The 22110-nt window shown below is 42.2% G+C and overlaps 1 protein-coding gene across 1 annotated transcript in view; it reads right to left on the bottom strand.

The window, feature by feature from the left end:
- The window catches only part of bcl3 (BCL3 transcription coactivator), a 29015-nt gene extending 14331 nt beyond the window's left edge, over nt 1-14684 (bottom strand). Inside the window, exons 1-2 of the mRNA XM_012881960.3 lie at nt 13891-14684; nt 12853-12973 (exon numbers count right to left, since the gene is read on the bottom strand). Coding sequence (XP_012737414.2) covers nt 12853-12973; nt 13891-14404 — 635 coding nt within the window. The 5' untranslated portion in view covers nt 14405-14684. The remainder of the gene's footprint in view (nt 1-12852; nt 12974-13890) is intronic.
- Between the last annotated feature and the right edge of the window lie 7426 nt (nt 14685-22110).

Raw genomic sequence — 22110 nt, 5'->3', positions numbered from 1 at the left:
TAAAATCAAGCAAAACAGTCTAGAAAATGTGGCATGCATTTGTAGACACCCAGGTTCACTTATACCCCAAAATCAAATCCAACAAATTGCCTTTAGAACCTCATTAGTAGAAAGAGTTCATCTGTATGTTCGTCTCGGTTTAAATACAGCTGCTTTGTGAGGGTGTCACTGGCTTGTCAGAAAACCTTAGAGAACAAGCAGCATTATAAAGACCAGCAGACAGGACGGAGATACAGCTGTAGAGAACGCAAAGTTAGATAATAAAATATCTGGAGTGTTGAACTTCTTAAAACACTGTTCAATCTATCGTCTGAAACTGGTAAAGCTGCAAACCCACAAAGCCATCAACTCGCACCCAAACGGACTGGCCAGTCAAGGAGAGCATTAATCGGAGAGGCCTGTGGCCATAGCAGTCATGTTTGGAGTTTGCCATTAAAGGGACACAGCAAACGTGGAAGAAGATGCTGTGGTCACATGAGACCAAAACCTAACTTTTTGGGCTCCATGCAAAATGCTATGTATGGCAGAAACCTAACACTGTACAACAGACCATTCCCACTGTGAAACATAGTGACAGTAGCATGATGTTGTGGGGAAGCTTTTGTTCTGCGGGGACAGGAAACACTGGTCAGAGTTGATTCAACATTGGACTAAACAAGTACATAATGCAAGAAGGGCTGCAAAAGCCTTCAGACTGGGGTGGGGGGTGTCAACATCCACTAGCAAAACATTTGATTTAAAGCATATTTATGTGTTGGAATGGCCCAGTCCAAGTCCAGACATTAATCCAGTTGAGAATCCATATCAACGTCTGTGATTTTCTCTGTGCAATCTGACTGAGGTTAAGCATTTTTGCAAAGACGAATGGGTCAAACTTTAATCTCTAGGTGTGCAAAGCTGGCAAAGACACACTCTACCAGACTTCCATTTGTAACCAATATTGTTCTAAAAAATACTAGCTCAGGTGAGCTAAATACAAATACATGGCACTTTTTATTTATATATTAAAAAAAAAACGTTTTAATTCAGAATTGTGCGCTACGTTATGGTCGCTCATCATCTAAAATCCCACGAAAATATCATGAGGTTTTTATTTGTAACGAGACAAATGTGGAAAGGTTTAAGGGCTATAAAGATTGCATACAGTAGCTTGCAAAAGTAGTCATACCTCTTGAACTTTTCCACATATTGTCACATTACAACCACAAACATAAATATTATTTTATAAACATTATATGTGAAAGACCAACACAGCGTGGTATGTAATTATGAAGTAGAAATAAAATTCTACATGATAAGTGCATTGTGCACACGTATTCACCCCCCTTGAGGCAATACTTTGTGGAACCACCTTTTGCTGCAGTGGTACCTTTTAACGTATGCTTCTACCAGTTTTGTACATCTAGTGAAATATATGCCAATTCTTCTTTGCAAAACAGCTCAAACTCAGTCAGATTAGATGGAGAGCATTTGTGAACAGCACTTTTTCAGATCTTGCCACATGTTCTCAATTGGGTTTAGGTCTGGGCTTCGACTGGGCCATTCTAACACATGACTATGTTTTGTTTTAAAAACTTCCATTGTAGCCCTGGCCTTTTGTCGTTGTCCTGCTGGAAGGTGAACCTCCGCCCCGCCTCCAACAGGTTTTCTTCCAAGATTGTCCTGTTTTTGGCTCCATCCATCTTCCCATCCCCTTCCTGCTGAAGAGAAGCACCCCCATAGCGTGATGCTCCCACCACCATATTTGACAGTGAGGATGGTGTGTTCAGAGTGATGTGCAGTGTTAGTTATCCGCCACACATAGTGTTTTTCCATTTTGGCCAAAATGGAAAAGGTCCTTTGGTCTCCTCTGACCAAAGGACCTTCTCCCACATGTTTGCCGTGTCCCCAACATGGCTTCTGGCAAACTGCAAACAAGACTTCTTAAGGTTTTCTTTTACTAATGACTTTCTTCCTTCCAGCCTTCCATAAAGACCACATTTGTGCAGTGCACCACTAATAGTTGGAGTTGGTCCAGAGTCACCATAGGCCTCTTGGCTGCATCTCTGGTCAGTGCTCTCCTTGATCGGCCCATAATTTTAGGTGGTCGACCTACGTTGACAGTCGTGCCGTACTCTTTCAATTTCTGGATGGCAGATTGAATAGTGAAAAGATTGGGAAATCTTTTTATACCCTAAGCCTGCTTTATACACTCACCGGCCACTTTATTAGGTACCCTATGCTAGTAACGGGTTGGACCCCCTTTTGCCTTCAGAGCTGCCTCAATTCTTCGTGGCATAGATTCAACAAGGTGCTGGAAGCATTCCTCAGGGAGTTTGGTCCATATTGACATGATGGCATCACACAGTTGCTGCAGATTTGTCGGCTGCACATCCATGATGCAAATCTCCCGTTCCACCACATCCCAAAGATGCTCTATTGGATTGAGATCTGGTGACTGTGGAGGCCATTTGAGTACAGCGAACTCATTGTCATGTTCAAGAAACCAGTCTGAGATGATTCCAGCTTTATGACATGGCGCATTATCCTGCTGAAAGTAGCCATCAGAAGTTGGGTACATTGTGGTCATAAAGGGATGGACATGGTCAGCAACAATACTCAGGTAGGCTGTGGCTTTGCTACGATGCTCAATTGGTACCAAGGAGCCCAAAGAGTGCCAAGAAAATATTCCCCACACCATGACACCACCACCACCAGCCTGAACCGTTGATAAAAGGCAGGATGAATCCATGCTTTCAAGTTGTAGACGGCAAATTCTGACCCTACCATCCGACTGTCGCAGCAGAAATCGAGACTCATCAGACCAGGCAACGTTTTTCCAATCTTCTATTGTCCAATTTCGATGAGCTTGTGCAAATTGTAGCCTCAGTTTCCTGTTCTTAGCTGAAAGGAGTGGCACCCGATGTGGTCTTCTGCTGCTGTAGCCCATCTACCTCAAAGTTCGACGTACTGTGCGTTCAGAGATGCTCTTCTGCCCACCTTGGTTGTAACGGGTGGTTATTTGAGTCACTGTTGCCCTTCTATTAGCTCGAACCAGTCTGGCCATTCTCCTCTGACCTCTGGCATCAACAAGGCATTTCCGCCCACAGAACTGCCGCTCACTGGATGTTTTTTCTTTTTCTGACCATTCTCTGTAAACCCTAGAGATGGTTGTGCGTGTAAATCCCAGTAGATTAGCAGTTTCTGAAATACTCAGACCAGCCCTTCTGGCACCAACAACCATGCCACGTTCAAAGTCCCTCAAATCATCTTTCTTCCCCATACTGATGCTCGGTTTGAACTGCAGGAGATTCTCTTGACCATGTCTACATGCCTAAATGCACTGAGTTGCCGCCATGTGATTGGCTGCTTAGAAATTAAGTGTTAACGAGCAGTTGGACAGGTGTACCTAATAAAGTGGCCGGTGAGTGTACTTCTCCACTACTTTATCCCTGACCTGTCCGGTGTGTTCCCTGGACTCCATGGAGCTGTTTGCTCTCCAATATTCTCTTAACCAACCTCTGAAGGCGTCACAAAGGAGTCAGTCAATAGCAATCATCAGGTAACTTCTGAAGGTAATTGGTTGCACTTAAGAGAAAAGGGAGCTGAATACATTTTCACACTGCACTTTTCAGTTTTTTTCTTTAGAAAAATGTGTTGAATCATTTAAATTTTCCTTCTGCTTGACAATTGTATAGCACTTTGTGTTGGTGTTTCACCTAAGATTCCAATAAAATATATTTGTTTGTGGTTGTAATGTGACAATATGTGGAAATGTTCAAGGGGTGTGAATACTTTTGCAAGCCACTGTTTATGCACACAGACACTATTAATGAACATGCTTATGCACATCTAGTGTTGTAGCAAACTGGAAGTGCAACTGTAAAAGGCAAATAGATGATTTGCTCCTGATATCAAAGTAAAAAGCAGAACTTTTATATGCAGAGCGAGAATGACGGTTCTTTCCTCAGTGGATTCCTGTTCCTGTAAGTGACCTAAGCACTGTGAAAGACATCTGTATCATCAATCTGAGTAAAAAAAAAAAAAAAAAAGTTTAAAGTGTTTCTCTTTCATAGTTTTGGTCAGTCGATGCCCAGCATAGTGGTGTCAAGTAGACCCCCTCTCCCCTGTCCAGGTATGACTCAAACTAGGATTTGTCATTCAGAGCCCAGAGGAAAGTATTGTGAAAACCAATGTTCTGCTGAACAAAGAAAAATGCCATCTGCAGTTTGACTTGGTGAATAAATACTGCATCAGAATCTTGGTTCCAAAAATCAAGCTCACTGAACTGGCTGCCTTCACAGAGACCTGAAGTCATCCTGTCGTCTATATCTGCACTCATCTCTCTCTTTTTCTCCAAAGATGAAACTGTACTGTTTCTGCTTCCTAGAAGTGAGGAAGACCATAGCCTGAGATAACCCGCGGCACAGCAGTACTGACGCAGTGAGAAGTCCCAAGCCTGCTATGTTACAGGCAGCCAAACTGTGTGTGAAGAATAAAAAAAAAAAAAACCCGTAAGAAACAAGAAGTAACAGAAACACTTGCAGCCTGAGAAAAAAAGACAGCGTGTGTGTGGTATCCTGTTTGGTATGGAGGGTGAAGATACAGCCAGACAGAGAGATCAAACTCAATGTCCTGTGGTCTGAGGTCCAGCTGAGCAATGATGTCATGTGTGTTTGTGGGATTTGTTAAAGAGAAGGAAGCTCGCCTTCCAGTACACAAGAAAAGATGACTCGTCTAAAGGCTCCTGTGGACGTCAAGCAACATAACATATAAAAAGATTAAGTCAAGTACACTCGAATAAGTAAATACAGTTCCAGTGAAACGTTTACATACACGCACTTTGGTCATGAATATAATGTTAATTTGAATGGTTAAGGAGGCCCATGAGATGCTCTTTTTAGGACGGACTGATCATACAACCTCAATCAATTTCAAACCAAAAATTGGATGGACAAAATTGAAATTAATGCAGATTTTCTCTAATCCACACATGGTCAAAATCATACATACAGGCTCAAATATAAAGAGACATCTCCACTAATATTTGGTTAGATGTCCCTTAGATAGTACAAACTTGACCACATGTAACCATGTAGTGTCTCGCATAGTTCTGGATTGAAATTTGACAATGTGGCAGAATCGCTGCATTTAATTTGAATTTTTTTGTTTGCTGTTAACAACTCAACCTTTAAACAGTCACAACATTTTTAATGAGTGACGTCGGATCAGGAGAGTTAGAATTAAAACATGTTTCAATGCATCTTTGGGATCTTTGTGATACTGGAACACCTGATTTTATCCAAATTCATACCATCCAATCAAAGCGCTCATATGAAAGTAGGTTTGGATGTACAGAAAAAACAAAACACCATGGCCAAGACAAGCCTACCATAAAGACTTCAATCTTAACCTCTGTTAACCTTCTGTGATAATACCATACCATAGTTGAGGGTTGTTAGGTAATAAAAAAGGTCAGAGGAGTGAAACATTTTGCCACCAGAATTGACATATTTACATCATAAGCAAACACATTAAAAGAACCAAACTTTATAACTCATGTAAGTGACTTTTATCATTGTATGATACCTTGATTACAAATCTCCATCAAAATCCCAAAGAAGGCAGGGTAGCTTCAAGTTAGACAGAGACACACGTAGACAGAATCCACACTCGATTAAGTAATATACCCAGATTTAAATGTACTTGAGAACAACATGCAACAACAACACATTTGAGCCGGTGGAGGCAGGCTTGGGGTCTTTTCACACCCTTGTCATCCGTCATTTGAGGCCTGGAGGAGCAGGGTCTGGGCTGGGGTTGGGCGTTGGGTCTTGTGGGTCGGCTGGGGCTGGCACTTCTGCTCTCCCCAGGGAATAAGGTGTGGGATTCTAGCATGAAGGGTTGGGTTAGGTGTTGTGCGGCCTTTGTGCCGTGTGGGGGAGGCATGGCCGGCTGGTCTGGGCACCCCTGGGTTCATGCAGTGGACTCTAGTTGGCTGGCTCATCCGAATTGTGTTGGCCCTGTCTCTGGGTGGATGGTTTCAGGGGTTATCGAGGGTGGGATCATGGCTGGGGGGTTGGGTCTGGGGTGTGGACTGGGTTTGTCCAGGTTGTAGCTCTGGTGGTCTGCTCTCCACCATCCTGGTGATGGGGATCTCCTGGGTCTGGAGGCCCCTCTGAGGTACAGGTACTTGGACCAGGGAGCATAGAATGTATGCGGTTAGTGCAACTGTGTGTACAGCATCTTTTTCTCGTGTGAGGTTATGAAAGTTTGCATGTGTGGGCATTAGGCTAGGAACATGCAATTGTGACTGCGTGCCTGTGTTTATCTGCTTGTCTCTTTTCTTAGGTTGGGTTTTGGGGTGTCCCCTATCGTGGGACATCTCAGGTCCCCACTGAGTGTGGAGAATCCCCGTCAGTCTCCCTGATGGCCGTTGGCGCCTTGACCCGCTAGTGCGTTAGTGGTTCTCGTGTCCGGGGCTGGTTGCTCGGGTGTGTGCTGGCTCACAACTGGCGGCTGCTTCGCGGGGCTTGAACTCCATGGCTTTGTCGGGCCCCTGCTGGGGGATGGTGTGCCCTTGGACCTTAAGTGTCCAGGCCCATTGCTGGATCTGCTCTGGCGTAGCTGGCAGTCGGTGCAGTTTGCGGGCTTGTCGCTGCAGCCCATGGGGCCTTCTGCACTGTGGCTGCTGGGGCTTTCCAGGGGCTCTCCTCTGCTCTGAGATCAGCTGTTCTGCCAATATCTCTTTCTGCAGGTGTAGAAGCAGACTCCAAGGATGTTATCTAGGACTCTTTTTTCCCTCTGCTCTATTTTTGTCATCTTTTCTCCATTTTAATGTTGTACCTCATATTTTTCTGCCCCCTCGTCACCAGAGGTTGAGAGAGGCACCGTGAAGCCCAGCGGGTCAGAGGTTATCAGTTAAAGCCGCTAGCTCAAGGCGCTGACTCGGCGATGCCCAAAGCCGGGACTGCCGAAGCATTGGATGACAGCATGGATGCAGTTTGTGAGAAAGTGATGTCAGCAGTATCATTGACAGCGTGGGCCAATGTTCAAACCAGTAACAAACTTTAAGAAAGTTTGCATTTCCATGTAAATTAAAATTATCTCAAGATAACGTGGAAAACGCAACAAATCAATGCTTGCAATGCTCGCAATTCCAATTGCTGTCTTGACACGGGGGCGTGTGTTTGAGTGAGATGGTTTTATACCGAAGGTGGGGCTGTGACGTAGGCATCAAACAAGCTGTACCATTTGTAGCCAATAGGAAAACTCAACTACAGCACTAAGACGGTTTTAGGGCAAATATTGCAGATCTAAACAAGTTTACACAACAATGTCACAATTTGCACAGTAACATAAAGATAGCACAGTTAAGGCCCAATTTATACAATTTATTGGCAAAAGAAAAGTTAATTTAGGGTTTCGCTACTCTTTAAGCAATATAGTTTAGGGATATTTTCCATCGCAATAAAAGATTTTCTCCATGATGGCTGATAATCAATAATAATATTAACCCAGCTTTACGATCCCATTCAAAACAAGTCATCTGAATGAATTATAACAGAGCTGGAAGAAATCCGTACACTTTTTACATCAGTGAAAATGGAAATAAAAGTATTTCCTGTATGATGATAGATCAAGATTAGCAGGAACTGGTTAGTAAACATATAAATATACTTACATAAAAGCTTGTTTATCTTGTTCTTGTCTATCCTTAGACATAAACAATACAGTGCTCTGAGTTGCACAAAGTGGAAATACGCAAGTTCCTAAAATACGTTTTTACGTCAGAGCTTGGTGGGAGTTCTTGGCAGTGAGGCTAGAAGCAGATGAATTGAACCCAAGAATGTATGCACTGAAATATTAACACTCATTACATTTGCAATTTCTATTTGGTATTCCCTAACAATCTTACAAATACTCTGACAACTTCTATACATGAAACACTTAAGGGTCCATTTAGGTTTGCTAAACTGAAGCTTTAAAACTATGCCGGTTAGTCAAACAAGTCAATCTAAATGTGTTTTGACTTCTGCAAATCATGAAAGCAAAAGACAGTGTGGCACATAAAGTCAAAGGAGAGGGAGAGAGAGAGAGGGAGAGAGAAAGAGAGAAAGAGAGCGAGCGAGCGAGAGAGAGAGATAGGGTCGATAGAAAGAAAGCGGTAAATGAGGAAGTGGGGAGCGGATGTTTGGGTTTTTTGAGCCCATTCATTTAAAAACACAGAGAAGAAAAGAGAGAGACACAGACACCTGAGAAAAACCGCAATCATGTTAAAAACTGAGCTCTCACTGGCTTTCCCGAAACTGAAGGGCCCATTGACGTAAGAGCAGGCGTGAACACCATCACTCACATTATGCATGCACGTAGAGCCACACACACACTCGCATACATAGAGTTTGAAAAAAGGACAAGGGGATGAGAATTTCTCTTTCTGAAGAATTCACTCAAAGTTTCATGCAACCACAAAGCAACGCAGGCCGTAAGAGCTCCACGGTTACTTAGTATACAGGCATGTCTGCAAACTGGAATTAAAGGAAGAAGTGAAAATAAGCGTGTGAAAGGTGCTCTAGTAGAAGTACACATAGATTGCATTCTACCAGTAACTTTGCAACCAACAGCACACGTGTCTGCAGGATTATCAGCATCCAGCATATCACAAGACTTTTGGCTCTTTAAAATGTTGGTCATCACAAGTCTGTTTTGAGTGGATGCAAATGAAGCTGATTCTTTTTGAAACTGCGAGATCAAAGCGTAATTTAACTCTAGGACATACTTTGTTTTCAGTCACATGACTTTGCCCGAGATTGCCCTCGTGCTCTCGTGTCAGTTTCTCATTTAACTCAGTGTGTGGGAAGGTGCTGAACCTGCACACACAAGTCGAGTAGCCATGCGTTTAAAGTTTAGTATTTGCATTCATGTGGTCTCAACGCGCTGTGCCCTGTGGACAGTATCATTCCCTACCCCCTTACTCCCACACCCTGAAACACTTGTCAGCTGGCTGCTACAGCAAACTGTGCATGCAGTCGCTACCCACTCCGACAGATCGTAGCTGAGGCCTTGTGTTTTAGGACTTTGATAAAGTGCTGCATAGGCATTTAATGAATCAGCTATGACCAGCATGAAACTACTTTCCCTGATGGGAAGTTAGACAGCAGTAAAGAATTTCCCTGGATGTGATTGCGATGTGAGGGCGGGTACTGACTGTATCTGCTTTATATGTTGAGTCAGGTGAGTCATTGAGGTTGAAACAAATAAACTGGGATGGTACTTCTAACACTATACATGCACGTTGTGCAATATTAAATTTTTTACTCATGAGATCAGGATTTTTTTTTTATAGTAGGGACTCTACCCTTACAATATGTCAAATTCAGTTTTAGCTTTTAAAGGAAATGGTCTGTAAAGATTTAGTCTCTAGGATAGTAGAAATATCTATCTGAAGCAAAAATGAAGTAGACTACATGCTAATACCATTGGACTGCTGGCAGGTATGGAGCAATAATATAGATAAAAAAAAATTGTACTTTGGGTCGTCAAATAGTTCACGTGTCCACAAATGCAAGCTGTAAGGACCTTGTCAACACACAGACATCCGGAAGCATATTACTGCTGATCCAAAGCATTCCCCTCAGAAATTCAATACTTTACAAAAGCAGGCAACTCTTTTGTACTCTTAAACTTTTTGCATTTTGTCATGGTCCAGAAACAATCTTTAATCTATTTTATTGAGTCTGTATGTTATTGGAGCATAATCAGATGTGCACAAATTTTGAAGTGGAAGCAAAAAAAAAATTATCAATAAAAATCAGAAAAGTGTGACATTCATTTGAGTTTGCCCCATTTACTCTCATACTGCTAAATAAAATAAACCCTTCATACACTGCAAAAACGCAACTAAAAATAAGTAAAATATTCTTAAAATTAGTGTATCTGTCCTTGATTTGAGCAGGTAAATAAGATGATCTGCCAATGGAATAAGATTTTTGCGCTTAAAATAGGAACAATTCATCTCCATCATCTTATTTCAAGTGCAAGATGTCTAATTATCTTATTTTAGGGGCCAAAATACTCATTCCATTGGCAGATAATCTTATTTACCAGCTCAAATCTAGGACAAAAACACTAATTTTAAGAACATTTTACTTATTTTTAGATCCGTTTTTGCAGTGTAAGCCTTCAAAAGTCAACATCATCCAAAAATGTAAACTGCAAACCTCCCAAAACATACCACTCTAACCAAACTGACAGGCCAGGCCAGCCGAACACGAGTCACAGAAGCAGCCAAGAGGCCCATTTTAACTTTGGAGATGCTGCAGGAGATACACAGCTCAGGTGGAAGACCGTCAACACAACATCTGTTAGTTATGCATTCCATAAATCTGGATTGCTGGAAAAGTGACTAAAAGAAAGCCATTGTTGAAAGAAAGTCATAAGACATCCTGTTTTCAGTTTGCCACATGCAATGGACGAAGAAAACAAGCGGAGGATGGGGCTCAGTTCAGATGAACAATAGTTCAACTTCTTTTGGGTTACATGCAAAACGTAAAGTGTGATGGAAGAACGCACTCTCTCGTGCATGCTGGTTGCAGAGTCAAGCTGTGTGGATGCTTTTCTTCAGCAGCGTCAAGGCAGGATGGATGAGCTAAAAACAGAGGCAAGCCTTGAAGTAAAACTGTTAGAGGCTGCAAGAGACTTGATACCGGAGTAGAGGTTCATGTCCCAGTCTGAGAGCTCACTTAAAAATATCCCCAGAGCTACAACAGAATGGTTCAGATCAAAGTACTGTATATTTGTGTATTAGAATAACCTACTCAAAGTCCAGACATACATCAAATTAAGAATGTGTTTCTACTGTTGAAAAGTGATGTTCCCAGGTTAATTTAACCAGAACTTGAGCTAATTAAAAAAAAAATTATAAAACAGGCTAACATGAATCTCAAGATGTGCAAAGCTGGGAGAGTCAAACTATCAATATCTATATTATGTCTGTCACATAAAATCCCAGTGAAATTGAAAATGGTGATTGCAGTGTGAAAGACCTTCACTGAGGATGAAGGGCACTGCCAAACTTGAAAATGGTTGTTTTTCATCTTCTACTTGAAAACTTTACCTGTCTTCTGTTTTTTTTTTTTCATCTATTGTGTGTTTGTCACCACATTTTGATTGGGAGTTTTATTATTTTTTTCAAGTTTTTAATTTTTCTAAGTTCTACTTCGCTACTTCAGTGTTAAGGCACATTCATACCCTACGTTTGGCCTACACGTCTGTATTTCTGTCCGTACGTTCTATCCGTTGACTCCTTCATACCTCCGTTCGTTGAGGTGTGCAATAACCAATATTTCCTCTAGGTGGCAGTGCTGGGCGCCAATAATTCGTCGCTGATCAAACATGGCGACGGTCCAAGACGTGATTTTGTTGTAGTTGCTCCGTAAGTAAACTTTTTGTTTGTCCCTGTGCCCCGGACACGACACATCATATGTGTGGGTAGTTGCGGAAAAGCTCCGCAAGTCGTTCCTCGAATCGCACCATTGTTTAAAGCCCAGAATTCTAACCTTCTTCGTGATTGTGTTGACATTTTGTACTACAAGCTCAATAGCGCCCCCATTGTTTCCGGTAGTATTGCTCCGTATTGATCCGTTTCGTCCGTAATCGTAAGCTCCCAATTTTCGTGTCAAAATACGGACGAAATCGACGGTTAAAACGTATGAAACACTCCACACGTATCCGTATCCGTCTTTTACGTGAGGTATGAATGGGCCTTTAGCCATTCACTGTTTCTCTGGTATACTATATAATTCAATGATTCACAGGGAAACAAAAAAATAGCAAGCAAACATAGAATGGGTGGACTCCCGAGCGCATATGTATGCAAAACTGCATTAAATACAGATCCACATATTTAGTGAAACGTACTTTCTAGGGTCAGGAATCGAACTGAAAACCTTCCGCAGGGCAACTGGACGAATACAAGTCGAAGCTCAATGTCCAGATACATATTCAGCGTGAAGATATTGCATTCAGGATGATGTGCAGTTGTAGCTTTCCACTGGTTTTGAATGTAGGCCAAAAGGTCAGACTCTTGATGTGAGTGTTCCTGGCAAAGGCAGGCTATGCTTTGTTTGCACTGCACTGCAGAAATGTAGCCCCGATGACAAAATCAAGTGCAGGTTTCTAAAGTGTGGATGACTTCTGCAACGTCTGAGGCCAAATACACACTGAATAACGTGACGATGTCTTGCAGCCACATAATGGCTCACCTGCATGCATTATATCAATAAAGAGAAGAAAGGGTCCAACTGTTTAACTGGTCTACTGGCAGCACAGACCAGTTAATCTCTGAATGTGCTTGTCTCACAGTGGAGAAAAACAACGATATAATGAAAAACGTCCCCAAATTCCCAAGGGCCTCAAATCCCATATCACGTAAGAGATGGAAAACAACAAAAATTTGCTTTCAAAATTATTTCTAAACCGTTGACTGGCAAATGCACGACTCACCACTCTCAGCATCTCAGCTCTATAATGTAAACCTCAAAGCCTCTCGGTCTCCTCATAGAGACGTGTGAGCCGGGTCTGTGCATCCTCTCGCTGTGCTGGAAATCTCATGAATATTTATGAATCTGATGGGATTTTAGATCTGTTCGCTGTGCCAACGTTCAACTTTCAACACAGTCACCCATCTGACTAAATCTCTGTGATTTTAGAAATCCTAGTGGTGAATGAATCATGCTGACATTCTTGGTTTACCGACAGCCCCGGGGAACGTGAATAAAGGACAGATATGTTCAGTGTCAACTTGTGCTGTAAACCACAAAGTGACACCAAATCTCGCCGTGCATGTAAGCTGTTTTCAGCGCATCAACATACGTGTCTCCATCTTCATCCTGACGTGTGGCCAGAGAAATTCCTGCCAGCAGGTTGTCAGTCTGGGCGACTCGCGGGTGGTGTGGCTCTGGAAATGGGGGTAGGCAGCACGCTGGGTAGGGATCTGAGCAGAAATTGCAGAGAGTTAGACCTAGAACATGGTATTCACTGATGATAAACAAGATTGTAGTGTAGTGAGGAGGTGTGCATCTGCAGAAGGCGAGTGTGTGTTCAGTTGACCCAGAAAGGTAACGCTCCTCTTGTCAGTCGAGGAGTACAGATGAATGGCTGCAGAATAGCTGACTGGACATTTTCTCAGCACAAGCTGCTGCGTCAACTATGACTCCGCTGAAGTTACAACTACACAATGGGAAGTGACCTACTAGCCGAGCCGGCCCTAGGTAAAAGCAGAATCTGTGATTCATTATGCTCACTTGCTGGGTCCTGGAGGCCCCAAAAACACTCGGACGTTAGAAAGGACGAGTCAATAAATTGCAGCACTTGGACATGGAAAAAAAGCCAAACGTCACAATTTGAATGTTATATGAACATTTTCATATTTATGTTCCTTTAGCTCCATCCGCCTTTCCATCAGATCTGACCAGGTTCTCGGTCCCTGCGAAAGAATATCCTACCCACATGCTCCCACCAACTCGTTATCATTGGCTGATGAGCAGCGTCTGCCAAACATAGCATTTTGCATGTCGTCCGAGATTTTATTTTTATTTAATTTTTTTTTGGTCTCATCTGACCAGAGCACCCTCTTCCACGCTTTGCGTCTCCCCTACATGGCTTGCGGCAACACTAAACAGGACTAACCCTCTTCAGTTACTGATGTACAGGGACAGTGATGGACTCTGCTGCAATGTAAAAAAAAATAAAAAATGCAAATGGAAAACTTAACTATGAGTAGCCTATGTGGCACAATCTGAAAAGCCCAGATTTATAGCATAGCAATGTTTGGGGTTAAGAAATAGAAAGGGCGACAGAGAAAATGAGGAAAATAAGCAGTAATTGGGGGGAATGCTGGGAAGCGCTTACCGTATTTAATGACAGGTAAAATGCAGCAGCTGTAGCCTTCCGTACAGTGAGTCGCTTGCTCGGTCCGCCTGAGGGTCACCGGTGCAACGCCGAACCTGCTTTCACCCGCTGCTCTCTCCAAGCGACCAGCCGTACTCCCCCGGACTTTCTGCTCCTCTGCGGGTGAAGAGCAGGGCGCGACTGCCGCCGGAGTCGGTGCAGCCGGCTTCTGGGTCTCCGGTTCGACGTGAAACGGGCGCTTCCTAAAGGGAAGCTTCGATGGACTCTTTATGAGAGACGTGTCCGCCACCCGTTTGCGGGACTGGGTGCTTTCCGTGTCCGGGGAGCGGCGAACCGCTGAACTGTCTGTGCCGGTGCTCGCGGGAGGCGCAGGTGAGCCGCCGGTCGCCCGGGCGTCCCCGGCGCAGAAGGTCAAGTCCCCCGCGCTCCTGCGCCGTCGAGCTGTGGTGCTCAGATCCAGCGGCGCTGTGGCAACCGACTGGTGGTCAACGCTCATTGTAATGAGACTCGGCATCAACTGAACCAGGTTCAGGTGACAGCACTACTAGTCCGCGTCCAGAGGAAAACAGTTGGTAAATCAGATAAACCAAAGTGAGAAACTCCAATATCTAAGGGGGAGGAAAACGGGCAAGCGATAAGATCAAACCATTGCCCCCGTCTTCCCGTTTTTCGCCTGTGTTCAGATGAGTGCTCAGATGTTCAGACTCATGCAAATATACACGAAGGAAAACCCAGGAGAAGTCATACATCTGTGTATCCCTGCGCACCTTTCTGAGCCAGCCTCAGAGGAGAGCTGCGCTTCTGCTCTAACTGAACGCCTGTTTGACAGTGCATGCCTACTTTCGTTTTAAACCGAAACAATGAACCCGAGGCTCTTAATTACACCGACTCGGGCAGGAAAGGAGTTTAACGCTCAATTCGTGGTAATTTCTTTTTCTTTTTTTTTTCTTCTTTTTTTTTGTATTTCCGATTTGTCTGATTATCTGACTGAGTTTTGCAAACTGGTTCAAAACATTTCTCAAGAATCCAAAGCAGGCATGTTTGGTGCTGTTTTTCGGGGCTGATAGGTGAGAAAAGGGGAGAGTCCATGGTGCCAATGCAGAAACAGGGGACACAGCGACAGATCCAACAACTCATGCCATTTGTGTAAAAGAAGCATAATGCTGGTCTTTATGCCAAGAATGAAAAAATGATTCATTTTTAGCTGAAGTTCCTGACAGTATGCCTGTGAAAGTCTGCGAACGTCCACAATGAACCGGATGCATTTCTACAATTATGGCCGTTTTTAAAGTTATTTCCAGTAACAGATAACATAAAGGTAAACTTCCTGCTGGGCATTTTCATGTCCTCCTTTTGGTGCCATTAACAGAATTTTAAACGTTTTGATTCGTACGTTGGCCATCACATGTTTTCGGTGCCTGTTGTCAATTGCAGAAGCCCACTTCCACTGAACTGATGTGATCTGATTTCTGTGAAGAACAGATAATAATTTCCTGGCTTTCAGGCATTACGCCTGATTTCATCTGCAAAAACTGTAGAAAGTCTGTGGCAACAGGACTTTCACATTTACTACTGTAGTATTCACTTTTCTCCAAATGCCTTATTTTATTTATCTTTTTTTTTTTTACTAACTCTAATTGCATGCAGTTAATGCAAATGTGGAATCATCATCTGATTTTAGATTTGTACATTTTCTGTTACAGGGGGTTGGTGACATCACCAGCCTGCATACCCTAAGCTGAGCTCAAGAAACCACAAACAGATGAAGAGGAGAGTAACAAACAGAAGAGGCCCTATCTAATATGACTCATCGGACATTGCTGCTTGTGATCCTGCTGCGACTTCACACCCAGGCACAGATAGTGTTTTTCCTTGACTTTAATCCTGTCCTACCCCACCCCTAGCAAGGTTCTCATTACCTGGGTCAATTTGGGACTTTCCTCTTTCCACTGAAGTGTGGAGTGGGCAACGGAAAGTCAAGCTCGGCGTCTAAAGTCCCTAAAACACCCTGATACTATACCAACAAGCCCTGCAGCTGTCGAGGCACTCAACCACTATGGTTTAGTCTGGAATAGGGTGTAATTATTTATCAAAAGTGCATACTTGCTGGCACATTTTCAATCTGCTTAATCCTGAAACACACCCCGTTAAAGTCTACAGCAGAATATGAACCGATTGCGATCCATTTATCTTTGCATTCATACTGTCATAAAATAAAATATTATCCTTTCATAATGGGATTTACCATTTAACAGACTGCTCTGTCATAAAATCACAGAGTAGCAATGTCAAAGTACATGGAAGAAATGAGGCCCCCTTGTGAGTGGACAGCAAAGGTGCAATGCAGCTCCAATTACATCCTAATTCGATACTTGTTCATTAGATATACAGATAAAAAAAGACCTTTGGACTTTCTTATATAATTGGGTGCTGAGTGGTTTTAATATGTATTTCAGCAGCTGGTGTCCTGACTGTCTGCATGCAGATCAATCTTTGCTTCTGTCAAAAAGTGAAAGATATTGATTTTTTGTAAGAATATGTCCAAAATCGGTATAAATATTTTTAATACATTACTTGCAAGGTGAGTGTTTTGAAATTAGTTTCTCCCCTCTGTGAAGGCTAAAGTTAAAGGAGCACTAAGTAATAATACAACATACAGCGACTCTCCCCCACCCCCTCCCTTGGGACTTGGGAAAGTTTCCAACTCAAGAGAGACAAGGACAAAGCACAGCTAATTTCAAAATGACAGTGAAGACAATTGAGATAACAGTAAGTTGTTGTGCAAATACTTTTGTCATGAAATACAAAATCCTGCGCTCTGTTTTGGAAAACTTGGGAACTCTCAATTGGCTCAGAAACCAGGAAGTAAACAGGCTACACACTGCACCAAAGTAGTGTCTCTAGGTTTGAAAGGAGAAAACTGCGACTAAGACATTGTTGATGGAGAGGACCGATTGTTTATATGAAATGTTACTTCAATCTCAGGTGAGAAACTAATTATTTTGGTTAATTCTACAGTAAATTTCTTACTTATTGCTTCTTTAAGTTTTTATACTGCAAAGGACCATGACATTCATGAAATAGTGACATAAGCATTTTGTAAATTAAATAAACACTTTAGTAATTAGGAATTTTCTCAAAAACCTTAATATACAAATAATGTCTGATAAATGTAAACATCCATGTATTTAATAAAATATTATACCTATGCAAATAGGTATTTAAAACGTCCTCTGTAGGTCTGCTATGCTTTACTTTTGGGCCCTCCAAAGGTAAAGCATAACTGTGAAATTGGAGGGAGATGATTGATAGTTTTTTAATTTTTTTACAAACATTAACATCTGAAAACTAACATAGTGCTCTCCAGAAGGCAATGTCACAGAGCTCTTCGAATTCAGTTACTTCTTTGTTTTCTTCTCCTTCATGCTTTTTGTGCCAAGTTAAGACACATGATCTTACTACATCTGAGAGAGCATAGTCATTTCTGACTTTTTGACCCGAATACAACCCTGAACTAGAATGCTATGCCGACTCGATGCTCGGCTGACCCCCGACAGGAAGCTCTCCTGAAGACAACAGGCAGAAACCTGACTGGGGCAAAGGACACCCAACAAGGCAGTAACACGTTTTCAGGGAGGACTGATGTGTTGTGGAAAGTGCCAAGACTCACGGAAGAGGACTGGCTGTACTCATCAAACAATCCTGCTTTACTGTCCGTAAGATCATATCAGAATGTTGCTATAAAAATTTGGAATATCTACTCAAAGTGTTGTGCTTTCAAAGAGGCCACCAACAACATCCATGAATACACAGAGACTGTGTGTCGCAACATCAGCTGGTGCATGTCCATATCTGCATTTCCAATGACTGTGACCAATGTTCCCTAACCAAAAAACATGGTTCAATGGGGACAGAAAACAGAATCTCTGGAAGAGGCAGGAGGCCTTCAAGTCTGGAGACCAAGAGGAGTATAAGAGAACCCGATGCGAGCTGTGGAAGGCCATCGGAGTAGCAAAAAGGGCTCACTCCCAGGATTTTCAAGGCTACTACCTCACAGGGAATCCAGTCTGTCACAAACTACATAAGAACCATACCAACCACAGGCCTCATTCTCCCAGACACCCTTAACACCTTCTATGCCAGGTTCAACAGGCTGAAAGCAGACACACCCTAAAAAGCCTTCTCCAGCTCCACAGACACTGCTTTACAGGTGACACACACAGGTTGTGAACGCTTTAAAGAAGGTGAACCCCCACAGAGCGATGGGACAACTAGCTGGTGTGCATACAGATATCCTCAAGTTGTCATTATTCCAGATTGTAGTCCCTCAGCTTTTCAAAACCTCCACCATCATATCAGTGCCCCAAACAACAGAAATATCCACCTAAAATGACTTCAGGCCAGTGGCACTCACACCAGTTGCCTCAAAGTGCTTAGAAAAAAGTTTTCTAGCACACATCCACCACATGGTCCCAGACACTGTCAACACCCTCCAGTTTGCCTACTGCTCAAATTGATGTGTGGACAGTGTGGTACCAATAGCTCTTCACCAGATCCTGCAACATCTGGAGGGCAGCAGAATACAAGCCAGGAAGGTCTGGACAAGTGTTTTGCCATCATGTCCATCCACCCTGGCAAGCTGATTGGGAAACTGATAGACCTTGGTGTCCCAACCACCCCATACAGCTGGATTTTGGACTTCGTAACAGAAAGACCACATGTGGTAAGGATGGGAGGACATGTGTCTGCTGAGCTCACAGTCAGCACAGGATCTCCACAGGGCTGATGCTGTATCCCCAAACTATTCACCCTGTATACTAATGACTGTGTTTTCAACAAGGAAAACTCCATTATCAATAAATACGCTGATGACACCATCATCCTGGGGCTAATCAAGAGGGGGGGGGGGGTCCGAATACAGGGACCTGGTTAACAACATCCTTGTCTATGGTGAGGAAAACAACCTCATCCTCAGCGGAGAGAAGCCCAAGGAAATAATTCTGGACCTCAGGAAGAATCCTTCTCAACGGCCTCTCATCATCAGAGAGACGGAGGTGGAGAGTTCCAACAGCTACATGTTCCTAGAATTGCAAGTCATACGTGACCTAAGCTGGACTCTACAGCCACAGTGAAAAAAGCCCAGCAAAGGCTCTGTTTCATTTGCCTGCTCAGAAAAGCTGGCCTGAACACAGACCTACAGAGGACTGATAGAGAGCATCCTCACCACAGGCATCATTGTCTGGTACGGAAAAACCACACAGGCAGAGAAGAAGCCTTTCTTATCAGCCTTTAAATAAGTGATAAGCGTTAACCAGTTAACAAGTGGCTGAATAGAGACAGATTACTGGATTATTGCATAGGAGTTTCCCTGACACTGTGAGAGTTATCTTTTTATTAGAGTGAGGGCTTGTGGGAAGAAACCTGAGTCTGATGGTTTTGGCAATCAGCTCTCTGTAGCGCCTACCAGTGGGGAGAAGTTGGAACTTGTTGTGACCAGGGTGAGATGGATCTGCAGTGATGTTTCGTGCCCATTTTTTGACTTTGGAAATGTACAAGTTCTGAATAAAGGGCAGGTTGGCACCGATGATCTTTTCTGCAGTCCTGACTGTCCTTTGCAGTCTGGCACCGTCCTTTTTAGTGGCAGATCAAAACCAGACAGTGATGGATGAGCAGAGGAAAGACTGGATGATGGCTCTGTAGAAGTGAATCAGCAACTCTCAGACATGTTGAACTTCCTGAGCTGTCAAAGCTCATGAATTCATGATGGTGACAGCGTTGGGCTCCCACTTCAGGTCGTGGGATCCCAGAAACCTGAAGGTCTCCACAGCAGACAAAGAGCAGATTGTCTCCACAGTTTTTAGAGTGTTACAATTACCATTTAGTTGTCAGTAAACTTCGGGAGTTAGCCCTGTAGGCAAACTGCAGGGAGCCCAATAAGGGTCTTTTGATGCCCTTCAGGTGGGTCAACACCAGTCTTTGAAAGGACTTCATTGCTACAGGTGTCAGGGGCGACAGATCGTTTAATCCAGAGATGGAGGGATTTTAGGGGACTGGGATCATTGTAGAGCGTTTGATGCAGGGAAATCATCTGTTGAACATCTGTGTGAAGATGGGGCCAGCTGGTCAGATTTCAGGCAGGATGGTGACACACCGTCAGGGCTGTGGTATATATTACTGGTGCTGTCAGTGAAACAGGACTATAGGTCACATAACCTTCTAAGCAATGTGTGTAGTTTATATTTGTATTGTGTATTTTGTATTTTTCTCACTGCAGGGCCTCTTTCCAGGTCACGGACCGGTCCACTCCACACAGTTCGGGCATTTTTGAAATGTGTTGGGGGACTTATCCACTTGTAACTTCATTATCCTTCAGCTTTGTTCAGAGAAATAAAAGATTGGCAGATTTGTGAGATAGACACAGTGAAAGTCTATGACTTTTTTAGCAGTTCCGCAGCAAATACTGTGATGCAATTGTTCAATAAACGTAACAGAGCACAGAAAAAAATTTAACGGCTTGAAAAATATGACCCAAAAAGAATATAAAGTTATCTATGCAGCACCTGAAGAGACTACATTAAAATTGTCTCCACTGTTAATGTATTTAAGGGTTGTAAAAAATGGAATTTGCATATGTCCTCTTATCTGAACTAGTGGCTATAAGAGAGCCCTGCACATGAATTACAATGTGTTCGGACTGTTGATTTAATACACACATGCAAAAATAGAAAAAATGTTGAACCATAAACATTGAAAAGAGTGTTGTGCCTTTGCATTCAGCGCTCCTGAGACATTTCTTTGTTTAAGCCTCTTTTTGCTGCACTGTTTTTTAACATATTCTTTTACCAGCTTTACACTTATAGACTACACATAGAGATTATTGCCCCTTCTTGTTTGAGAAATAGCTTAAACTCAGTCAGATATAAGTGGGAGGGTCTGTTAAGATTTTTTTTTAAAAGACTTAAAAAGATTTAGGTCTGTTTTTTTTTTTCATTCTAACACACAAATATACTTTGATTTGAACCATTACATTGTAGCTTTGGTTGGATATTTATGGTCATTTTCATCCTGTAACACAAACCTCTGCTCCAGTCTCAAATCTTTTACAGCCTCTAACAGGTGATCTCCCAGGACTGCCATGTATTTGGCTCCATCAAACTTTCCATCAATTGTTACGAGCTTCCCCATTCCTGCTGAAAAAAAAAAAAAACGCACAACCACAGCATTATGTCTTCATCACAATGGTATAAGTGGGATATGGCGTGTTCATGGTGGTCATTTCTGCAAATTTAACTTTATCCCTGACTCATCTGCTGTGTCTCTTTTTCATTCTCCTTCACAATATTGTGCTACCTTGTTTTTAATCTGATGTTTTTCAACAGGTATTGTAATGAGGAGAGATGAATGATATATCTGAGCACTGTGTATGTGTGTGTATGTTGATATGCACGTGTGCATTTATGTGTATGTATGTAGATGCATATATTCATATGTGTATATGCATATATTCATATATGTATATGTGTATAAATATAATTGTTTATATTTTTTGTGAATTTTGGATCAATACATTGTTGGTTAATAGGAAGGTACTTTAAGTGAAATTAGAGGGAGTAGGGGTATGAAAAATAAGTTTTACTTCTTCATACCCCTTTTCAGACAACTTTCTTTAATCACTAATCAATGTCAGAAATCAGGGTAAATATACCTGATATATTTTATTTATAGGAAAATTTTGTTTATCTCATCTCTATTTATGTTCAAATGATTTAATTGAACTGGAACAGAAAATTTAATTTAATGTTTATCAATTACTTTTTTATGTAGTGCTTGGTTGAAGAATTTCCTAAATTGATTATTTTTTATTATTATGTGGTACTTTCTGAAATTGATTTATTTAATATTTGTTAAATGTGTGTTAAATTTGTTAAATTGTCTGAAATAAATTCATTCATTCATTCATTCAAAAATCTAACATAAAATCCAACAGAAACACATTGATATCTGCGGTTGTATTGTGATAAAATTTGAAGAATGCAGATATTTTTTCAAGGTAATGCAAGTTGTAGTAGTGCATCACTCCTATGTAGACCAATAGAGAATAAAATAGAAACAAAACAGTAATGTTGTGGGTTCTTTCTCTTTCAATATTAACCCATTATAATCATTACATTCTCTGTATATTAAGTTAGTTGTGTGAAACCCATCTGGATGACTTTCCCG

This window comes from Fundulus heteroclitus, chromosome 3 (genome assembly GCF_011125445.2).
Source record: "Fundulus heteroclitus isolate FHET01 chromosome 3, MU-UCD_Fhet_4.1, whole genome shotgun sequence".
NCBI classification, from domain to species: Eukaryota; Metazoa; Chordata; class Actinopteri; order Cyprinodontiformes; family Fundulidae; genus Fundulus; species Fundulus heteroclitus.
The sequence above is the reverse complement of the archived record's forward strand: the minus strand, read 5'-3'. Positions and strand labels throughout refer to the sequence as shown.